The 18,266-nt window shown below is 42.1% G+C and overlaps 1 protein-coding gene across 2 annotated transcripts in view; it reads right to left on the minus strand.

Moving 5' to 3' along the window:
* Window positions 1-1,170: 1,170 nt before the first annotated feature.
* Window positions 1,171-18,266, minus strand: part of LOC116930801 (zwei Ig domain protein zig-8) — a 44,542-nt gene continuing 27,446 nt past the window's right edge. For both annotated transcript variants that reach the window (XM_045178781.1, XM_045178780.1), the window contains exons 4-7: window positions 13,912-14,016; window positions 9,659-9,773; window positions 7,237-7,521; window positions 1,171-2,666 (exon numbers count right to left, since the gene is read on the minus strand). In XM_045178781.1, coding sequence (XP_045034716.1) covers window positions 2,536-2,666; window positions 7,237-7,521; window positions 9,659-9,773; window positions 13,912-14,016 — 636 coding nt within the window. In that variant the 3' untranslated portion in view covers window positions 1,171-2,535. The remainder of the gene's footprint in view (window positions 2,667-7,236; window positions 7,522-9,658; window positions 9,774-13,911; window positions 14,017-18,266) is intronic.

An 18,266-nucleotide genomic window follows, 5' to 3' on the forward strand; every position in this document is an offset into this window, starting at 1 on the left:
GATGCACCGTTTGCCCAGAGGAACGGGAAACAAGGAAAGATTAGCGCTAAAACAATACAGAGAAAGAGAGACACGCAGCGAAAAGAATCGGTAGATTAAAGGTGCGTGGTATCAGTGTGTGTCGTAGCCTCGTGATGGATTTCGAATGATTGATGGCACTGGGATTTAGCTGGAAGATATCCAGCAACAAGCAAGTGGGGTAGGTGGCCAATGGGATTTGCTTGATATATTGACCGCCTGACAACTCGATCAGTCTTTCTTTTTTATTTGTTTTTTATTTTTGCGATGCGTGGGTGACGTACTGGCCGGCTTCATCTATCGCCTGAGCAGCCAATGAAACAGTTTCTCAGACACACAAGACGTAGTATAGTCATCAAGTCGTCAGCTGCGAAAGCGACATCATCATCGTCATCATCCAAGCGAACGTACGTTCGGATTGAACGCCACCTGTCACGCGGATTGTGATTAGCCATCACGCCCCATAGATTCGATACACCATCGTCGTCTATACGTAGACCCCCATTTCGTCTATCCCCCGCTGTTGCTGCTTTCGATTCTACACGTCGTTCTGTTCGCCATTTTCGATTGCCAATCAGACATGCTCGAATGCGCATTTTCTGGCGCTTATTTTATTTTATTTTTTTTTGTGTGTTGATCAGGAAAAAAATATTTATATCAGGTTGTTCCGTTTGATGGCGACCGTAACGACGAAAAGAAATGGTCATTGCGACTGGCAACTGTATACCAGACGATTCGATTCACTTCCAGCCAATCACCGTAGGCCCGGCTATACAACAAGCGGATCGGCTGCTGATTAAAGGATCTCACTCTTGTTAGAAAGCATATCGGCTGTTCGTGTCAACGGTCAGCTGCCAGTTGCGCGCTGCTGTGAGGGGTAATTGGATCGACGACACGCTTCACAAGCCGGTAGTCATCATCAGTTTCGTCCGTCCCCAAAGACCTATGTACATGCAATAGCATGCGACGGGGTTACGCAAAACTATTGCGCATGTATCAACCGGGAGGATTTATTTTCAATTGTTCGTCAGAAATCAGTTACGCTCTAGTTTTGGGGGTGATATTAAAAAAAATTGGCCATTAAAATCGTCAAACTTTGATGGCAATTGGCCCTTGTGTTGTCGAAAGAAAAACACACAGACAAGTTACATGTACATGAAATAATCAAGGTCTATTTACAGAAACGATAATCAACTGATGGTTAATTTGTGGGTTAATGTGTTTGTTTGTTTTGTTGTTTTTTTTGTTGTTGTTTGTTTTTCACTTGTAGTGTTGAAAAGATGAGGAGCAAAGGAATTCGGCTAGGCCTTACTGTGCTGCAGTTGCGGAGTGGCGGTGTTGTATAAGGAACGGAGCAAAATGTGGATATTGTACAACGGAAGGTGATATTTCGGGGGATTTATACGACAAAGACCAAAGAACCAATACACGATTTTCCAAGGGATGGGATGTATTTCTGTTCAACAATATAGGATGGGTCCAATGCCGTTGCTTCAACATTCCGTCACCGACATTCTAAATAACACAACAGCGTTACATGCCGCTATCCATGGTAATCGCGCTCTCTCGCCTGCACGGGTTGACACTTTATTGACGCAAGTGATTTATAGTAGACTATGGTGTAATATGCATTTGAGTTGGTATATTTCACGTACAGGATATATAGAGGTACGTGGCAGTAATGCTGCTCTGTTTCCTCACCCCCCTTTGTGCCTCAATTGTAAAAGCAAAGGTGGCGCCGAGTGGGGCAGGAAGGTTAAAGAAGAGGGAGGGACATGATGACGAATTGTATATATTTATAACGCCATAAGAATTGTGAACGGAAACACATTGTAATATTAACATGGTCAAACATCTGGTAATGAAGTCATTGTTTGGTTTCACCTTTCATCAATATATCGTTTTCTCTGTCTTTGTTCTAGAGGGGGGTGGGGGGGGGGAATTCGAAATTAGTTGTTTGAAAAAAACGGATATAAAACAATTCGAATATATCAGCAACAAAGCAAATATTGCTGTTTTTCTGCAAGTGTAAAAAAGGAAAAAAAAAGAAGAAACAATTGCCATCTTTCTTAATAGTTATACGTTTATAGTATTACTTGACGAATGACAGGGATAGTGAATGAGAGAAATGTAACTCAGTGTTTACAAGAAAAAGAATACACGCCTCATCAACACACTTTTGAACAGATATGGCGGGCCTGTTATATATCGTATATGGAATCTTGAATTTGAATACAATACGAGTTGAAGAATAACGGATGTGCATCCATTTGCCTATTTCTCTTTTTTGTAGTGCTTTTCACCGTAACATGGCTGTCGCTTACTCTTTTTTTTCCCCAGTTTTCCCAGTTCGTGTGCCTCTTGAATCTACAGCACATGTACATTAGTATAAATCTATTGCCATTCTCTTAATTTTTGTCAATTTTATTCGGTCGGATTGTGTTACTCGCTGCCCTCATCGTTCGTGGTTGTATCGTCAATTGTTTTCTATGGGTTGCGTTCGATGAGCCACGATGGTCACAGCCACTCCTGCAGCGATCCAGCAACGCCGTTCAGCTTCAGGAAAACACATTCGACGATGAAAATGACGGACACGGAATACCAGTGAAGAGCCGCACTGCTGTGCTGCATCGCCGCCGGCTTCTCCCCTATCAAAATCAATTGTCGTTATATAGTCCAAATATGCCATAAATCTTGATATATATAACTGTGACAGCCAGAAGATCAGTCAAACATTTCATTGAACCTCGAATAGCACAAATGGCACACTATGAGATGCATAACCGGGCACTAGTTTCGAAACTATGCATATCCATTCGACGATGATCGATCATCGGTTCTCGATAGATTCGATTTCACTAAACGGACTGTAGGCTATATATACATTCGGTCCAGTAAAGTGAACGTCCGATTTTGTTTTTTTCATGGCTTCTATTAGTGTCACGCATCTTTCAGAAATCTTTTTTTGTTTTTTTTTTGTTTTTTTAACTCTCGTCTAGTTTGCAAGAGGGGGAAAGTGAGTGACGATGGAATGGTGTTGGAAATGGATCGAGGCGATAAACGGATCAGGAGGCCATACCCAAGACATCATCAGTGTGGGGGTTGGCACGAGCAGTGTGAACGCTACATTCCAAACAAAAGTCTTTCTTTATTTTATTATTTATTTTTTTTTGAGATAAAAAAAAAATAAAATAAATAAAATAAAATCTTCAGTCAAACAAAAAAGAAAGATACTATAGACAATTGAGAAAAGTATAGCGGAGGCGGTAGCGAGCTTCGTTATAATACCAAGTTTTGGTCGGAGTTAGCAGTAACGAGCAACAGTAAGCGATAAAGTTACACGAAGAGCCAAGCAGCAGTACTCTTGCAAGGAACGCATCCGGTAACGTACCGTGGCAGTTTATATGATAGCTATATACGTATATAATATATATACTATATAGCGAGCGACATCGAATCGGCGCATTTCCCCCCGTTTTTACCTCAAGTCACGAAAATGACCGTTCAAACCCCCCCTCTCCCCAACTGGAGTTCTTCACCTTATTACTCGACATGTTTGGCTCGTATTTATAACGTTATATTGTTGCCGTGAATCTCAGCTTTTTTTTTTGTTTAGCTATATAAAAATACCGTGAAACACTTTGCCGGATGTCGAAAGAATCGGTCACGTAAATCGCCTCTCACCAATCGATAAAAGCCATTGGGTGGCGTTCAGACTTTCGGTTCGCAATAGTTTTCGACATTTTCCTTGATGTTATTCTCTGTACATAACATTAAAATGACCCTCTCCCCCTCCCCCTCAAAAAAAAAAGATTTGAAACAAAGGGGCTCTATGCGTTGGCACATTCAATGTCCGGATGCCTTTGCCCCGCTCTCCTGGGTTTTCATTTGAAAAGGAGTCGGCTGTTGGTACATTCGTTTCCGTCCAATAGTAATTGAATGGCGTAATTTCATCTGCATGTAGGCTGTCATCAAAAACGGGCGAGCGTGGCACTATGATATATAAACGACGTTTTGGGACCGCTGTGATGACGCTGACCGGACGTATAGGGAGTAGAAAGAGGCAAGAGTTGCATAGGATCATGCACGTTAGGCGACTTTTCCCCTCCACACTATCAGGACTGTTGTCATGGAAGCTTCATTTCTCTTTTTCTTTCTTTCTTTCTTCCCCCTCCCCCCCTACCCCTCAGAGAGAGAGGTTGGATATTAAACAGTTGGGCACTATATAGTATACGTACGTACTGTATGGAGACTTGTACACATGACGGTATAGCGGTCTAGGCTACATCCGCTATATTGCTGTGTCTAGCGACGTAATGAAGAATTCCCCCTCCCCGGCTCGCTTCCCAATTTCAGGACAACAAAATGTCATCCCCTTTCATTTTTAATTGTTTCCATTTACTCTTACAATGTGGTATTTACGAAGACGACATATTCGGAAAATTGAGATCAATTTAATGTGCATGTTGTTTTTATTCTATTTCATTCTTTTTTTTTTTTCCTTTTAGTTTTTCACTGTACATCTTTTGATTTGAGGTTCTTTTTTTGGATAACTTTTCAAGAGTCTCCTGCTTCCCTTTAGTAGGACAGAGCCACAACAGAGAGCTGTAGACGTATAGTACCATCGAAAAAACGCTTTCATTTTGAGGTTGTGGAGAGGAAACCATTTGTTACAGGGACAAGAGCGAAAGGAGAATGACGTTGGTCTAATGACTATTCGCACTCGTGTCAGCGCTGACGTCGTGATAGAAAGCGTGTGGGACGGGGACTATAGTCGTACCGTAAACCATGTCGCAGTGTTGACGGTGCAAGAAATGCAACGATATATTAAAAAAAAAGTATTCTACCCTTGGTCTCTATTTTTATTTTCTTGCGGATGATTTCCCCCCCCCCTTTTTTTTTTTCATTTCCTTTTGTCGCAAGTTGTTCGCTTATAACGCTTCCTTTATCGCCAAAAGAACCCTGACCTTTCCAAAGAATATATTGATGAACTGATGCAGATGTCGTCGTGTCTTTTTTGCCCAGCAGTTCTCGCCATCCCATTTTTGTTCCCCCTATTATCTAAACGTACCGTACTTGCAACGGCATGCAGACTTTGGCGACGCTATATATAAGAAAACGGTCTGGTGGCAAGTGGCGAAAGGGAGCAGGTCTTAGAACGAATTAGATTAGGGGACGAAGTGAAAATGACCTTTCTCTTTTTATTCGATAAGAAAAAGGTTTCTCGTGACACCGCCAGTTTTTCACGAGCCGAGTCAAATTTGCGCTTGGTGCGTCCCACTTTGGCAGAAACGACGACGATGACGAATGAAGATGATATGCCTCGCGTTCTCCTTAAATTTGGAGTCAACGTACTGTTACATGTATAGGCGAATAAACACCATGTTTTGTTTTTGTTTTTTTCCTTTACACTCCATTACCTCCGTACTGCGTACAGCGTCTGACTTGCATTTTTGACGTACTCATCTGTCTCTTAAAGAGCAGCCATTAGATTCTGGTACTTGACGACTGAGCGGCAGCAGCACACAAAAAAAGAAATACATTTTTCTTCGTTCGTTTTTTATTTTCCCCGAGTTTTAGGGTCCAACTTTATCTGCATGCAAACGCTCTCGCCTTCTTCAGCATCCTAATTGAATGCTGCATCGTCTAGATGTATGGTGTAGAGTTCGTCGCCTTCTCCGGAAAGAATAATGTCACTGAATTATACCGAGGATTCTATACTACTTTTCGGGATGACAAACTGCCTTGCACTGCTGCTGATCGTTGAAGCTGTTTAACGAGCCAACTACTACATATAGAAATGCTTTCCAATTGGCGTGCGAGGAGGCATCAGCCGAAAGTCTAACGCCATCGCACGATACTTCTGGAGCCATGGAAACGCGAGATCAAAATACATCATCATAATTGGGCTACTGAACCCATTTTTTTTTCTTCCTTTTTTTTCATTTTATAGCGCGTAATTGTGTTGAAGAAGATCAGGAAAACTAGTAGATGACATCTATGCGCTGAACTGCATATACTGAGACCTGGCTCCATTTATTCCCCGATTGCAGCGACATTGGCCAAAGCAACGAAAATCAAGACACTTAAATGCACGTGACGCTCATGATGTCACAAGAAATAAGAGTCAAAATCCATATTTCTTGGCTAATGGTTCGCTGTAGCAATCGGCAGCGTTAAACAATAGATCCACATATGGGATTTAACACAGGGAAAATAACACGTCGATAAACGTAAAGATATAACGAACGAGTAAAAGCGACGCAAAAGCGACCGCCATCCATGGCGCAGTAAGTGCGTTACGAACGAGTTTAACGTTTAAAAATACATACTGAACACTATAGAGACAAGGAGTGTCTAACCAGATGCCATTGATAAAAGAAAATGGCGTTTTTCTTTGAAAATCCATTTCATAAAATGCACCTGCTTTCTTGAACGATGTACAGGCAGAGCCCTAATAGTTTAAAACGCGGCAATAAATGCATTAACGACAAACTGGCTAAAATCTTGATGGGTTTCCCCACTAAGCCGTTCAACAGCGGTGTCTGTATACTGATGTTGGCGCATTTTGGCGTGCCCCTTTCGTCCTAATGCCATCAGCTCCTTATACTATTACTCTGTGGCCGACCGAACGACCATAAAAACCGGTATGAATAGCTATACATACACACATCCCTCCGCGCTATATACTTTAACGTAGATTTGTTCAGCAAAGATTTCTTTTTTGTTTTTCTTTTTTCTGCGCTGTGTTGTGCAGTACGTCAGGATTACAGATCCAAAGAGGTTTTACTTTTTGGCTTCCACATCCAGCGACATCGTCATTAGGCCTTGATTTAAAACGAGATATTGAAGAGAAGAAAGGGGACTTCAATATCGTTGAATGTCGTTAGCAAATGTCGACGATGGCGGTTTCTCCAAGCAATCCATCAAGAAGAGGTAGGTAGATAGAAAAGAAGAAAAAAAAAACAGGTAAAAAGAAAAACAGGAAGGAAATATACCAAGGACATGCTGAGTGGAGTAACGAGATAGAATAAGGTAGGCGAAGAGGAGAATCAGAAGACAAGCCGAAGGAGTCGGAAATTGGAGTGGTTAGTGAAGTAGAGTGGGTCGTAACGGACGTGCTGAAATACGAAGGAATATAAAGAGAAAGAGAGAGAGAGAGAGAGGTAGAGAGGCAGCAGGCAGAGGAATTGCGAGCATTTCGGACGGGATTCATACCATTGAGAATGTGAACGATGACGGACGATGGGTTGACATTGTACGGTACGCATGAGTAGTTGCCCGAGTGCACGCTCTGAGCCCGTTCAATGATGAGCGTACTGGAGGCAGCGTCGCTGATGACTTTGACGCCGGCTGCTCCCTCGTAGTTGATCATACGCTCGTCCTGGTACCAGAAGACGAAATCCGGAGTCACGCTGCTCTGTCTCAGGTGGCAAGTCAACTTCAACGTGCTGCCGCTCTTGACGTATTTCTCTGGACCACCGTCGATCTCGGCGTGCGCCTCTATGTGTTGCATAGAGAGAGAGAGAGAGAGAATAAAAGACATCAGTTTCATTCATCACAGATGTCGTTGCGATTGTTTGGCCCGCACAAGGGACGACAGTCCATCGCGCGACTAACACAAATGTATATTAGTGACAAGTAAAACATTTCAAAGAAAGAGAGGGGACGACAAAGATCAACAACGACATTCTGTGGAAGCGACTCTGCGCGAGACGATGATGTCAGTCGACCAAGCCGTTTCAATGGAGGGCACACCGTTTGTCCTCGATGTAACGTCATCATTGCACTTGTTCAAGAAAAGGGAAAATTCTATCCGTTAGCGCGTATAGAGTAAGTTTAGTTTGAAAAATCCCATTGAATAGGAAGGCATTTGGTTCATTCAGTGTAACCGAGGAAGCCGTTTCAAGCGGCCATTTTGCTGCTGTAAAAAAACAAAGAAAGGAAAACAAATAATAATCGTGGCGAAATTGTATCGAATGGGTTCCCATCGCAACCCGAAACGATTCGCTTTATATTAATGGAAAGTTTATTTTATTTTATTTTTTTTTTGTTTTCTTGTCGAGTCGGTCAATATCGATTGATCGTCATACAAAAAACAATTTGTGCGAGCTCATCATTCGATATCGTTCCCTTCCTATTCAAGTGGACTTCCATTTCTCGCTATAGTTCGAAGGCATCCGATGTCCTGCTTACCGATAGGCTAATTTCTATTTGAAATGCTACCAATAGCCCAAAATTGTATGCATTGCTTGCCGTCCTCGCCCTTTTTGGGATGGAAATCGAATTTGAAGCCAAGTACGACAAGTGAGTCTATGCATAAATGACGCTGCAGTGCATCTTGCAAATGCGGGACAGCCGAATGGCGGTGCGTTTCACCGCGCAATCCAATGAAAATTGACTGAGAAAACGGGCAACAACAGCAAAAAAAAGAAAAAGAAAAAAAAAACGATGAGACACTATAGAAGCACGACAGTATAAAGTTAGGCGTTGCTCCATTTGATTGCGTATACAAACCCCTTTGGTCTATCGATCGATCGACGCACAACCGAACAAGAATGGAACAATGAGAAAGTGACCGAAAATAGTCGATTTGGAAAATAAGTTGTTTGCTTTCCACGCTATACGCTCTATACTTGGAGAGAGGGCCCCCCAGTGAACAGCACACTACTTCTTCAAACTATCGTCACAAAGAAATGCGAAGAATGTACAGCCGTTCGCAAGAGTTGAAGAGAAAACATTCTTGTGTACGTACTGTAATACATCAGATGGCGCTTTCTTTTTGCGTTTTGGGTTCGTTGCGATCAAGTGCGTGACGTTTGAAACACTCGACCTTCCGGGAATAGGATTTCAAGCAAAGCACGACTAAACAGAAGGAGCACTTAGCCTTGTCTATGATAATTATTAATTAGCCATTATGTCGGGAAAGATTCCATTTCTAAGTAAGACGATAAAACAAGCAAAAAAAACAAAAAACAATTGCAGTTCTAGTTGTTTTCGTGTGGCTCATTTGGTTAAATGAACTAAAAACACCGAGGATTTAGCCTATAATGAGAAACAGTGTGAGGATAGAAGCCTGATTCTCATCCACTTCATTTGATTCAGACTGATGAAGCAACGTCGGACGTGGCCGTGAAGTTTTCTCACAAAACTTTTCCCTTTTTATTTGAATTTTTTTTTTTTTATTCTTCCGACATCCATCGTAATGGCTCGTGCGTATACGCGTTCGCCTACAATTCCCATGGTGTTAGATCAATTAGTCAAACAGGCAGAGAAGAAGAGGAGCCAGCTCAATCTTTCCATTTGATCGGAGACGTTAATTAGCTCTCGGCAGCAGTTAAGACCGTCTTTTTCATGTTTTCCGGGGCTGTAGGTCAATGGACGTGTGTTATACCGCGCGGAAAACTTTCCGACTTACTTTGTCTTCCTTCATCTTTTTTCTCTTTCTCTTTTGCCTTCCTTTTCGCAGCCCCGTCTTTTCTAACCCTCCTTTTTTGGCCAGCATTCGACAGCAGCGAGCCAAATAAAAACACCAAATACCCGACAGCATCCAAAGGATTGGGGGATGGGGGGTATACAGTCGTAGAAGAATAGAACAAAGAGGAATAAGCAAGGAAGAAAGAGAGAGAGAGAGACTCACCAACAACGACCAGCTCGACGAAGAGGCTGCTAGGCGGATGAGTCGACAGTTGGCATTCGTACAATCCCGAGTCGCGCTCCTGAGCGAAGCGGATCTGCAGAGCCCAATCTTGAGTCTGGGAATATGACGGGCCGGGTAGACGCGCACAGGACACAGCGAACATCCAGCAGGAAGGCAGCAATCGGCATGGACGTGGATTTCCAAACAAAAAGAGAAGAGAGAAAACAAACAGAATCCATCATGAAAAAGGAAGCGGATTATTAGGACGTAGACCTATAAGACTCAGCTAACGGGCGTTCGCAAAATAAAATAGAGCTACACACCCTATACACAGTATACGTATATACATCTGACGTAACTCAACGTGAGCATTCAAAAGAAACGGATCATCTTCACGCAAATAGCCAGTGGACCCTTTTCTTTAGTTTCGGTTCGATAAATATAAGGATGCTTGCCTTTTATTTTTGTTTGATGAGTGATGACGGAAATTTGGATTGGGGGGAGAGGGGGATTAGAAAGAGAAAACACGAGCGCGGCAAGGGGAGGAAGCAAAATCGAGCGGAAACGGGGCATTCGACGTGAAGAACAACTGGCGACGATGAAAGAAACAAAATGGATGTTGCTCGGCTGTGCGCTAGATAACAAAAGTGCGGCTGCCTTTTGCGAGTTTTTAACGGCTTGCCAACGAGACGAGGCATCAAAAGTAGAGAACGGCGCATTCACTTGCAGGGAATTTGAATATTTGGAATACGTTTGCGGCAAGAGAAAGATTCGCTGGAAGGTTTGCCAGCCAGTCGCAACCGAATGTTGTTGCTGTGATACGTCTATTTACGGTGGATTTCTTTTGATTTTTTCTCTCGATAAATAGATCTACAAAGATATCACAATAGACTACCTAGATTTCGTTTTTTTTTTTTTTTTTTTTTACGCGCAGTGCGCATGATGAGATTGTAGGCGTCAAGTTGGACAAAACGCAGCGAGGATTTTTTTTTTTTCATTTCTATTTTTTCAAAGAGCTTTTTTTTTACTAGATTCACTGAGCAAGCGAAACACCGAAGAATTCGGCAATAAAAAAAAAATTTAAGCTCAACAAAGACAGAAAAAAACAAAAACAAAAACAAAAACAATGTCACGCGTCTTATTTCCCCAATGGAAACAGCTGGCCATGTTCTTAACAGTTTGTTATTATTTTTTCCCTTTATACCAGTACTTTAAAAGCAAAAAAAAAAGCAAAAAAAAAAAAAGAATAGAAAAAATCTTTATTGACACGGACATAAGACATTTAGAAAAAAAAAAAAGTGGAAATAAAATAAAAACCAAAGAAAGAGAAAAGTAAATAAAAATGGTGCAACTCAACATCCTGCTACCACCTCCCACACCATTTGTTTCAGCCGCTGTCGTCGTCTCTTGCTACTTGGACGCGTCTGCTGCATCAAGCGTCACGTTCGTAGAACCTTTGCCTCCCTTCTCCCCCCAACCCCACCCCATCAGCCCACCCTTTGTAGCTCGTGTATTTTCTTCTGTCGCTCTCTCTCTCTCTCTATAGTCCATCATTCATTCGTTTCGCATTCGACACATGGCCGTCGTTCACAAAGTGGGCCCTACCACCGCTATGTAAACATGTCTATTCAGTAATACATATACGTATATATAGTATAGGCTATATATATTTATATCTTCCATGCTGGACTGTATATTTCTGGCCTCGAGTTGCAGACACTGAGTAGCGTTGCTGACTAGACGTGCTGAAAAGCGGAACGGCGGAGTCCATAGAAAATCATCTGCTAAGAAGAAATGTATTGTCGGGGAGATGGGGCGCAGTGTAGAAAAGGAAGAAAGAGGAACGAAAACGAGTCAAACGGATGGAAACGAGAGAATGTAAAAGAAGATGTTGTCCCTTCGCTCGGTTCGTCCCACTGCCTTTGATGTGACGGCGGAGAAGGCTGGGGCACACGTCGGCAAACGTGGGCGCCCGACATGAATATTTCAAAGAATACTTCTGTTATGGCTAGCAGTTTTTAAATAAAATATATATCGCTACCCTAAAGGGGTAGCAGTGTTTGGTTTTTGATTTTTCTATTCTACAAATTCGAGCCAATCAATCAAACATTCAAAAGTCGAAAGTCAGCTCTTTTTTTCTTTTTCTTCCCCCCCCCCTGTCCTGCCACCCTGTCTTTTGACTAGTACTAGTACGTTTTTCTCTTTCCTGTTGTAAAAATCACTCAGTTCAACAGCGGAACTGGATGGATAGAGACGGATTTGATTTGAAATGTTTTATCTGGTTTTATCTGTGCTGTAGGTCTTCTTACAGTTCAAGGAGGAAAATATACGTAGCATATATATATACAGATGTACTGTATTATGAATAGAAAGGCTTCGTGTTGACAGGTTGTATGTTTCTGTCAAAACCGTCTGTACGAATGAATATTTAAATTTATTTTGATTTTTTTTTTATGTGAGGCAAGTGCAAAGAACTGAGTCGGATGCTTCAGGGCGAAAAAAAATGCAATTTCGTTCTTGATACCTTACCGATATCTTTGAGTTGCCGTCAAGGATAGGCTCTTGTCGTCGTACTATTTCCTTACAATTAAGTGGCGTAGCTCACAAAGGCTCTTCAAATATTCGATCTGTCTGTGTCCTTTCAAATACGCGGGTCGTATACGGTATACAGTCACCGGTGGCAGAGAGAGACATTTTCGTCGGTTCGTTAGACTTCAAACGCAAATTGTCTATCGTACAGCACATTGGTACGTACACGCAAAGCAATTTGGTGCCCCCAAAAAAAAAAACGGCCATGTTTTCTCCGGATTCTTAAAGCGCCATGTAGCTTCTATATACTCTCCACGCTCGTACACGAGAGGACGACCCGCACTGATGCAATCTCATTTCAGCTTTCATCCTTGTTATTTTGGCCAGCATATGCAGTGTACGCCAAAGTGAAATTGCGAATCTGGAATACCTGTGCGGTGGTGCGTGCACACCTGAATAATTATTTTGACGATGCCGGCTGCAACGACTACTGGATATACAACGATATAACCAAACTGTAAGGGCGTGTCGTTATTGAGGAATATACGTTCACGAAAATCTGAGTCGTTCAGTCAGCGATTGCTCGGAATTCATTTAACCTGTTCACCCTTTCTGTTTTGAATTTTAATGTCTAATTCTAAAAATCGAAATACTTGTTGGATAAGAAATCGGACATGGAGTTTAACAACAACAAGAAATTAGATACGAGGGATCGGTACGAAGGCCGTAAATGCCAAGTTTAAGTGAGGAGCCCCCTTTTGATCTGCTTATTATCTTCTGGACAAACTGATTTTTTGATTGAAAGAGGAAAAGGAAAATGGCTCGTCAGACTTGATTACGAACAAGAAAAAGGTAATTTTTTACTGGAATTTCGTATGCATTGGGCCATATTAGTTCAGAGTATTGCATATTGAAAACTAGCGAAAATGAGTAAGCAAAATAAACATGAGGAGTATAGGTTTGATCAAAGAATGCTGGAAAGACGAACAGCAAATGCAACTATATGGACCTTGCTGCATTCACTCGTTGATTGCCAGCGTTCTAGACATTATGTTTCTCATTTTTCAAAAGGACGTATATAAATCACACGGAATATATATATATTCACGTTAATATTAAATCCTTATGGCAAGCGTAGGTAGGTATGTGTTAACAAATGTCCTTCTCTTTTTTCATGGCGCTCTGTTCAGTCGATTCTTTGAATTCGTTCAATAAATATGATTGGCCATTCACTGTCCTTTAGACGAGTTTTCCAACTGGCGACCTTAGGCTTTCCCCCCGACATTTGCAAGTCCCATTTGACAGCGAAGGGAGGCAAGAGAGTGAAAGAGGCCGACGTTCCATTTGGAACGACCGTATGTAAATCTTATAGAATTGGCCAAAGGAAAAACTTTTAGCCGAACGCCCTTTCGTTACGCATGCCGACATCTTGTTTTTATATAGGCACTAGATAGGCTGAATATATAGTGACTCAGGGGAGACAAAAAGAAAAATTGAATAAAAGAAAAGCGGAATTAGATATAAAGGAAAGAGATGAAAATATAGAAAAAAAAAACAAAAAAAAGAAGGAAGAAGAAGAAGATGGAATCGAGAGATATTGATTCGAACGTCGAAAATCGAAAGAGTGTAAACCGGGTGCAAAAAGACGCTTGGGAAGAGGCCAGGTGCTGCGTGCTACACACGGAAAAGAAGGTTCTACTTTTAAAATGATTTCAACTCGTCACCTGAGTAGATCGCATTGGTCCTTGCACATGGAACCGTTCGTCGCTGGAGTACACGGCGTGTCCCACTGTCAGCAAATGGAAGTCTTTCCTTCGAAACCACGTCACCTGAAATAAAGAATACAATATACAAAAGGACAACAAGAAAGAAAAAGGAAACCATTAATATTCTGTTTATCACTTGACGATAGGCGTTTCGTCCATTCAATACAGTTCTGGCCCCAACGCCATCTGCGCTGTGGTCTGTCTGTCGCCACACGTTAAATAAATTAACTCAGGGTGGGAGAGACATAACAGCTATGTATAAGCTATATATAAAAAGGTGCTGAGTAACAGTGAAGCAAAGTTGTCATTTGCATACAATATGACAGCCCCCAAGTGATTGACCAAACTCTTTCATCAATCACAAGTCACAAAAGGTTTAAAGAATGTGAAGTATTTTTTCACGACGCAATGCGCAGATTTGTAAAAATGAATGCAAGTGCGAAATAAAAGACCTGGAGAAGGAAGGCGAATTTCTCATCTTTGAATGCATGTAGTATAGGTCACGTGGATCTTTGGTACTCGTGCAAATCCGTCCAACTGTTTATCAGATAGCCTTCAAGTTGCATTACGTACTGTATACATATATATAGCCTACAAGAGCGAAAAGTACGACATGAAATGCAAGAGGTGTGCGATGACTACTCTTTGCTTGTTAAATCTGTTTGAAATTCAAATGGAAAGGACGTATATAATCCCTTGTATTTATTATCCCATGCAGCCCCTATTCACTCCTTGTTTCTATACATTATGCATGAGTGAGTTTGAAGACTATACGAGCATGTAACCACCGTCACGGCAATCTTCACCATCCCAGTTTCTCCTCGGGCTCGACAAAAATTGCAGTTGCATGTGTACTCGTGTAGGTGCGTTGTACATGCCAGGTGTCTTTCATGATTTTTGGTTTTTCTTTGGTTGCGGGTAACCTTCAAGCGGTACTCGTTTGTGAAGCGCATGAAGCACATTTGACCTATAGCCATTAGAGATTCACTAATACGTCGTCGCATCTTGCCGTCTTGCCGTGGTGCAACAAAATCCCGTTCATCTTTTAACGAAGCTCTATTGATTTGCCAACATGTGCGTCACTCGCTTGTGTGCCTCGATTCTTCATCAGCATTGAAGCCGTTGTTTCCAATTTATTCTTCCATGCTTCCGCTCCGTTCAGTTTCGAACAAAACAAAACAAAAAAGGGGACGCGTGCTGCCAACGCTGCGGGAGATACAACACAACAAATTTGCATGACAGATAGCGGCATCACCCACTTCGAACATTTCATTTTTTTTATTATTCGGTCGTTACTTTTACCGACCAACAAAAAATAAAAATAAATATGAAAACAATAAGTCATGCACGCGGAACGAACTGAAGCGTTAGCTGCTGCGGAGTTAACAGGATGAATACAAAAATGTATACAGCGCGTCTATTTGGCATTTTAGAAATTTCAATATTGCTCTTAACCCTTAACTATAGCGTCGTTGTGGTGGTGGTGGTGGTGGTGGGGGGACTGCATCGTCTATCTATCTGGCACAGTCTCTGCTTGCTTCTTTGATGGAGAGTATATTATTCCTGTACGGTACATTTTCTTGCTCTGGCCTTATTTGTGGAGAGAGCGTGAAATACAGCCGCCCCGTGATGCTGGACAGAGAACGCTCTCCAGGGAGGGAGGTTTCAGCGCGGTGGCCGATGGGCGCGTCGAGAGCGGTCACTGAATTCGATTTACTTTGCCACAGATCGATCAGAGCGCACGCCAACAGTATCACAGTTTCATCCTCCACCTTCGAGCCCACACACTCCCCCTCCCCCCTATGGTCTAAGCATTTTTTTTTTCTTTTCTTTTTCCTATTTTCTTCATCTTGCACAAAATAAAACAAGTGAATAACCAACAGACATAGAGACACGCGCGCGCATACACACAAAAAAATCAAATCAATAAAAATAAGAAAAAAAAAAAAAAGGTAAAGAGGGGGAAAAAAAAAAAACGCGGCTGCAAGTATTTTTTTCAAGAGGCGCGATCTGCTGGCAGGAATCCGTCACGCTATCGATCCGCCTCTAGACTCCTGATGTGCTATAAAGTGATGGTCGTAATTCAATGGCAGCTAAGATCAGATGCTCGCATGAGTTGGGATCCTATATATTTATATACGAACGGCATGTTGGAATATTTTATCTACTACCTCGCAAAAGTATATTGAGGGTATAGCAAGGGCTAGACGCGTGCCCGTTCGTCTATACCACCCACTGACTTATACCAGCCGTTGGCATGTCATTATAATAATCTATTTGGCGGCATTTAATCAGATGGCGACGGGGAAGGGGAGGGGGGGTGTATCGAAATGCCCCCTAACGTACTTTTGATAAGACAATAATTTCCAAAGACGGTGGAGAAATTGACTTGAGAAGAACTGAAAACTTTTTTGTTTTTTTTGTTTTGCGTATACATTTTTTTTTGTTTTTTTTTACATTTCTCAGTGGCAATAACAGGGTTATAGTCACCGTAATATTGCCTCCCTCTCCCCCACCTCTTTTTTAAAGGGATGTTTTTTAGTATCTGCTTCCAAGAATTTGTCTTTTTCATCCAAAAACTACGTAGGGAAAGTAAACAAAACAAGCGGGCACAGCTAAAAAAAAAAAGCAAAAAGCCCGAAAGGAATGTTTTATGAACATTTTTGTTTAGATTTATTTTATTTTTTCTCTTACTGCAATCACCTCTGTAAAAAAAAAAAAACAAAAATGAACACCAAAATGTCTTTATAATTGTTTGCATTCCACCACAGCTGAGTAAAACAATGCCAAATAAATAGCTATACAGTCTTTTGAAAGTCTTAAATAGTCTTCACTCACGCTAAGTAAAAACGAAAAGAATTAGCGGAATCAAGCAGCTATTTCAAATCCGGTCGTTTGGGGAGGCAGGACGGTAGCGTAAAATGAAGGGAATCATATGAAAGGGATAACTCGTCGGTAAGAATGCAATCAAGAGCTATACGTGGAAGCGATGGGCCGCTGGCCCATGTCTATCCGCCAATTCTCTTTCCCTCTGCCGACGTGTATAGATGAAGTGGATCTTTGGCGAGCCCGAGGTCGACATAAACTAGACAGAGATCAGGGCAAGTGGCTCAAATGAAGAAGAATTTAAAAGAAGCCTCCTATCCCGACAACCCGCTCTGCCTTTCTGGCCAGATTGATTGACTTCTCGATGGTCAGCGCTCACAGAGGCGTCCGGGGGCCGTGATGCAACGTGCACGCGTGCAACCGGACTTAAATGTAGATCGATAGCTGCTTTGCTGTCGAGTCCACGGGAACAATGGCCAAAGGAATTGGCGGCCAATTTCATTAGAGATGTATCGTGTAGTCTGTTTTTGCTACAAAGAAAAAGGGGGGAATAGAAATAAAAAAGGGAAAAGAAAAACAAGAAAAATGGCTTGTAAAACGCGGGCAGTAGCCGGTTTTTAAACTTTTTTTTTTAAGTCTAGCCATAGCTTTTGTAAAAGGCGGAAAGGAAGAAAAAAAAGAGGAGTTTCCGAAGAAAAAGAGGGAAGTGAAGAAGTCGTCCTTGTATACAGAAAACAACTTTTTCAATGCCAAACGAAACTGCGCGCTATACGGAGAGCGAAATCCAAACCTGGGAAAGCGGCCATTGCACTTGAGTGATTTATCAGGAAAGGATGAGACGGTACGTGACTTGAAAAGGTCACATATCGAGGCCCTTCTTAATAGGAATGTAGACCACACGTGATTTCAAAAGATAAGACAGTCCCGCACGCACGCCAGGGACTATCTGCGGATAGCAACGTAGAAACGGACTCCGTCAAGTTGGAAACAAGTAAAGCGGGGGGGGGGGAAAGGTTGAGGTAGTGGTCGCTGGGCCACGTGCAAAGAGGGAAATTGTTTCTTCAATGACGTGATTCGTCGAATATTACGGCGCCTGTTTTACAAGTTTGCCGATGAATGTCAACACTGACGTCGCTTAGTTTTGAATGAGTTGGCGAGATTCGTCGCTAGATCAGCACACGGTTAGGTTGACGCATTACGAAAAGAACCAGTGCAATGGCCGTATAGGACTTGGGTTCCTTGGCAACGTCAATCGCAAAGCATGGCGTCATCACAACCCGAAACGGCAATTGCATTCTCGCTGATAATACACGATCGAGCAAAAAGTCCTATCAAACACGATCGAATTAAATTCTGCGAACTCTTGACGTGCGTTCCGTGCATGCCGTGACACTATTCTTCGCACGCGTTCGCCGTGTGTATGTAAATCACGTCATAGAAATTAGACAAAGGCCGTTGTTATCCATCCCATTATTATTTCTCTCTCC

This window comes from Daphnia magna, linkage group LG9 (genome assembly GCF_020631705.1).
Source record: "Daphnia magna isolate NIES linkage group LG9, ASM2063170v1.1, whole genome shotgun sequence".
NCBI lineage: Eukaryota > Metazoa > Arthropoda > Branchiopoda > Diplostraca > Daphniidae > Daphnia > Daphnia magna.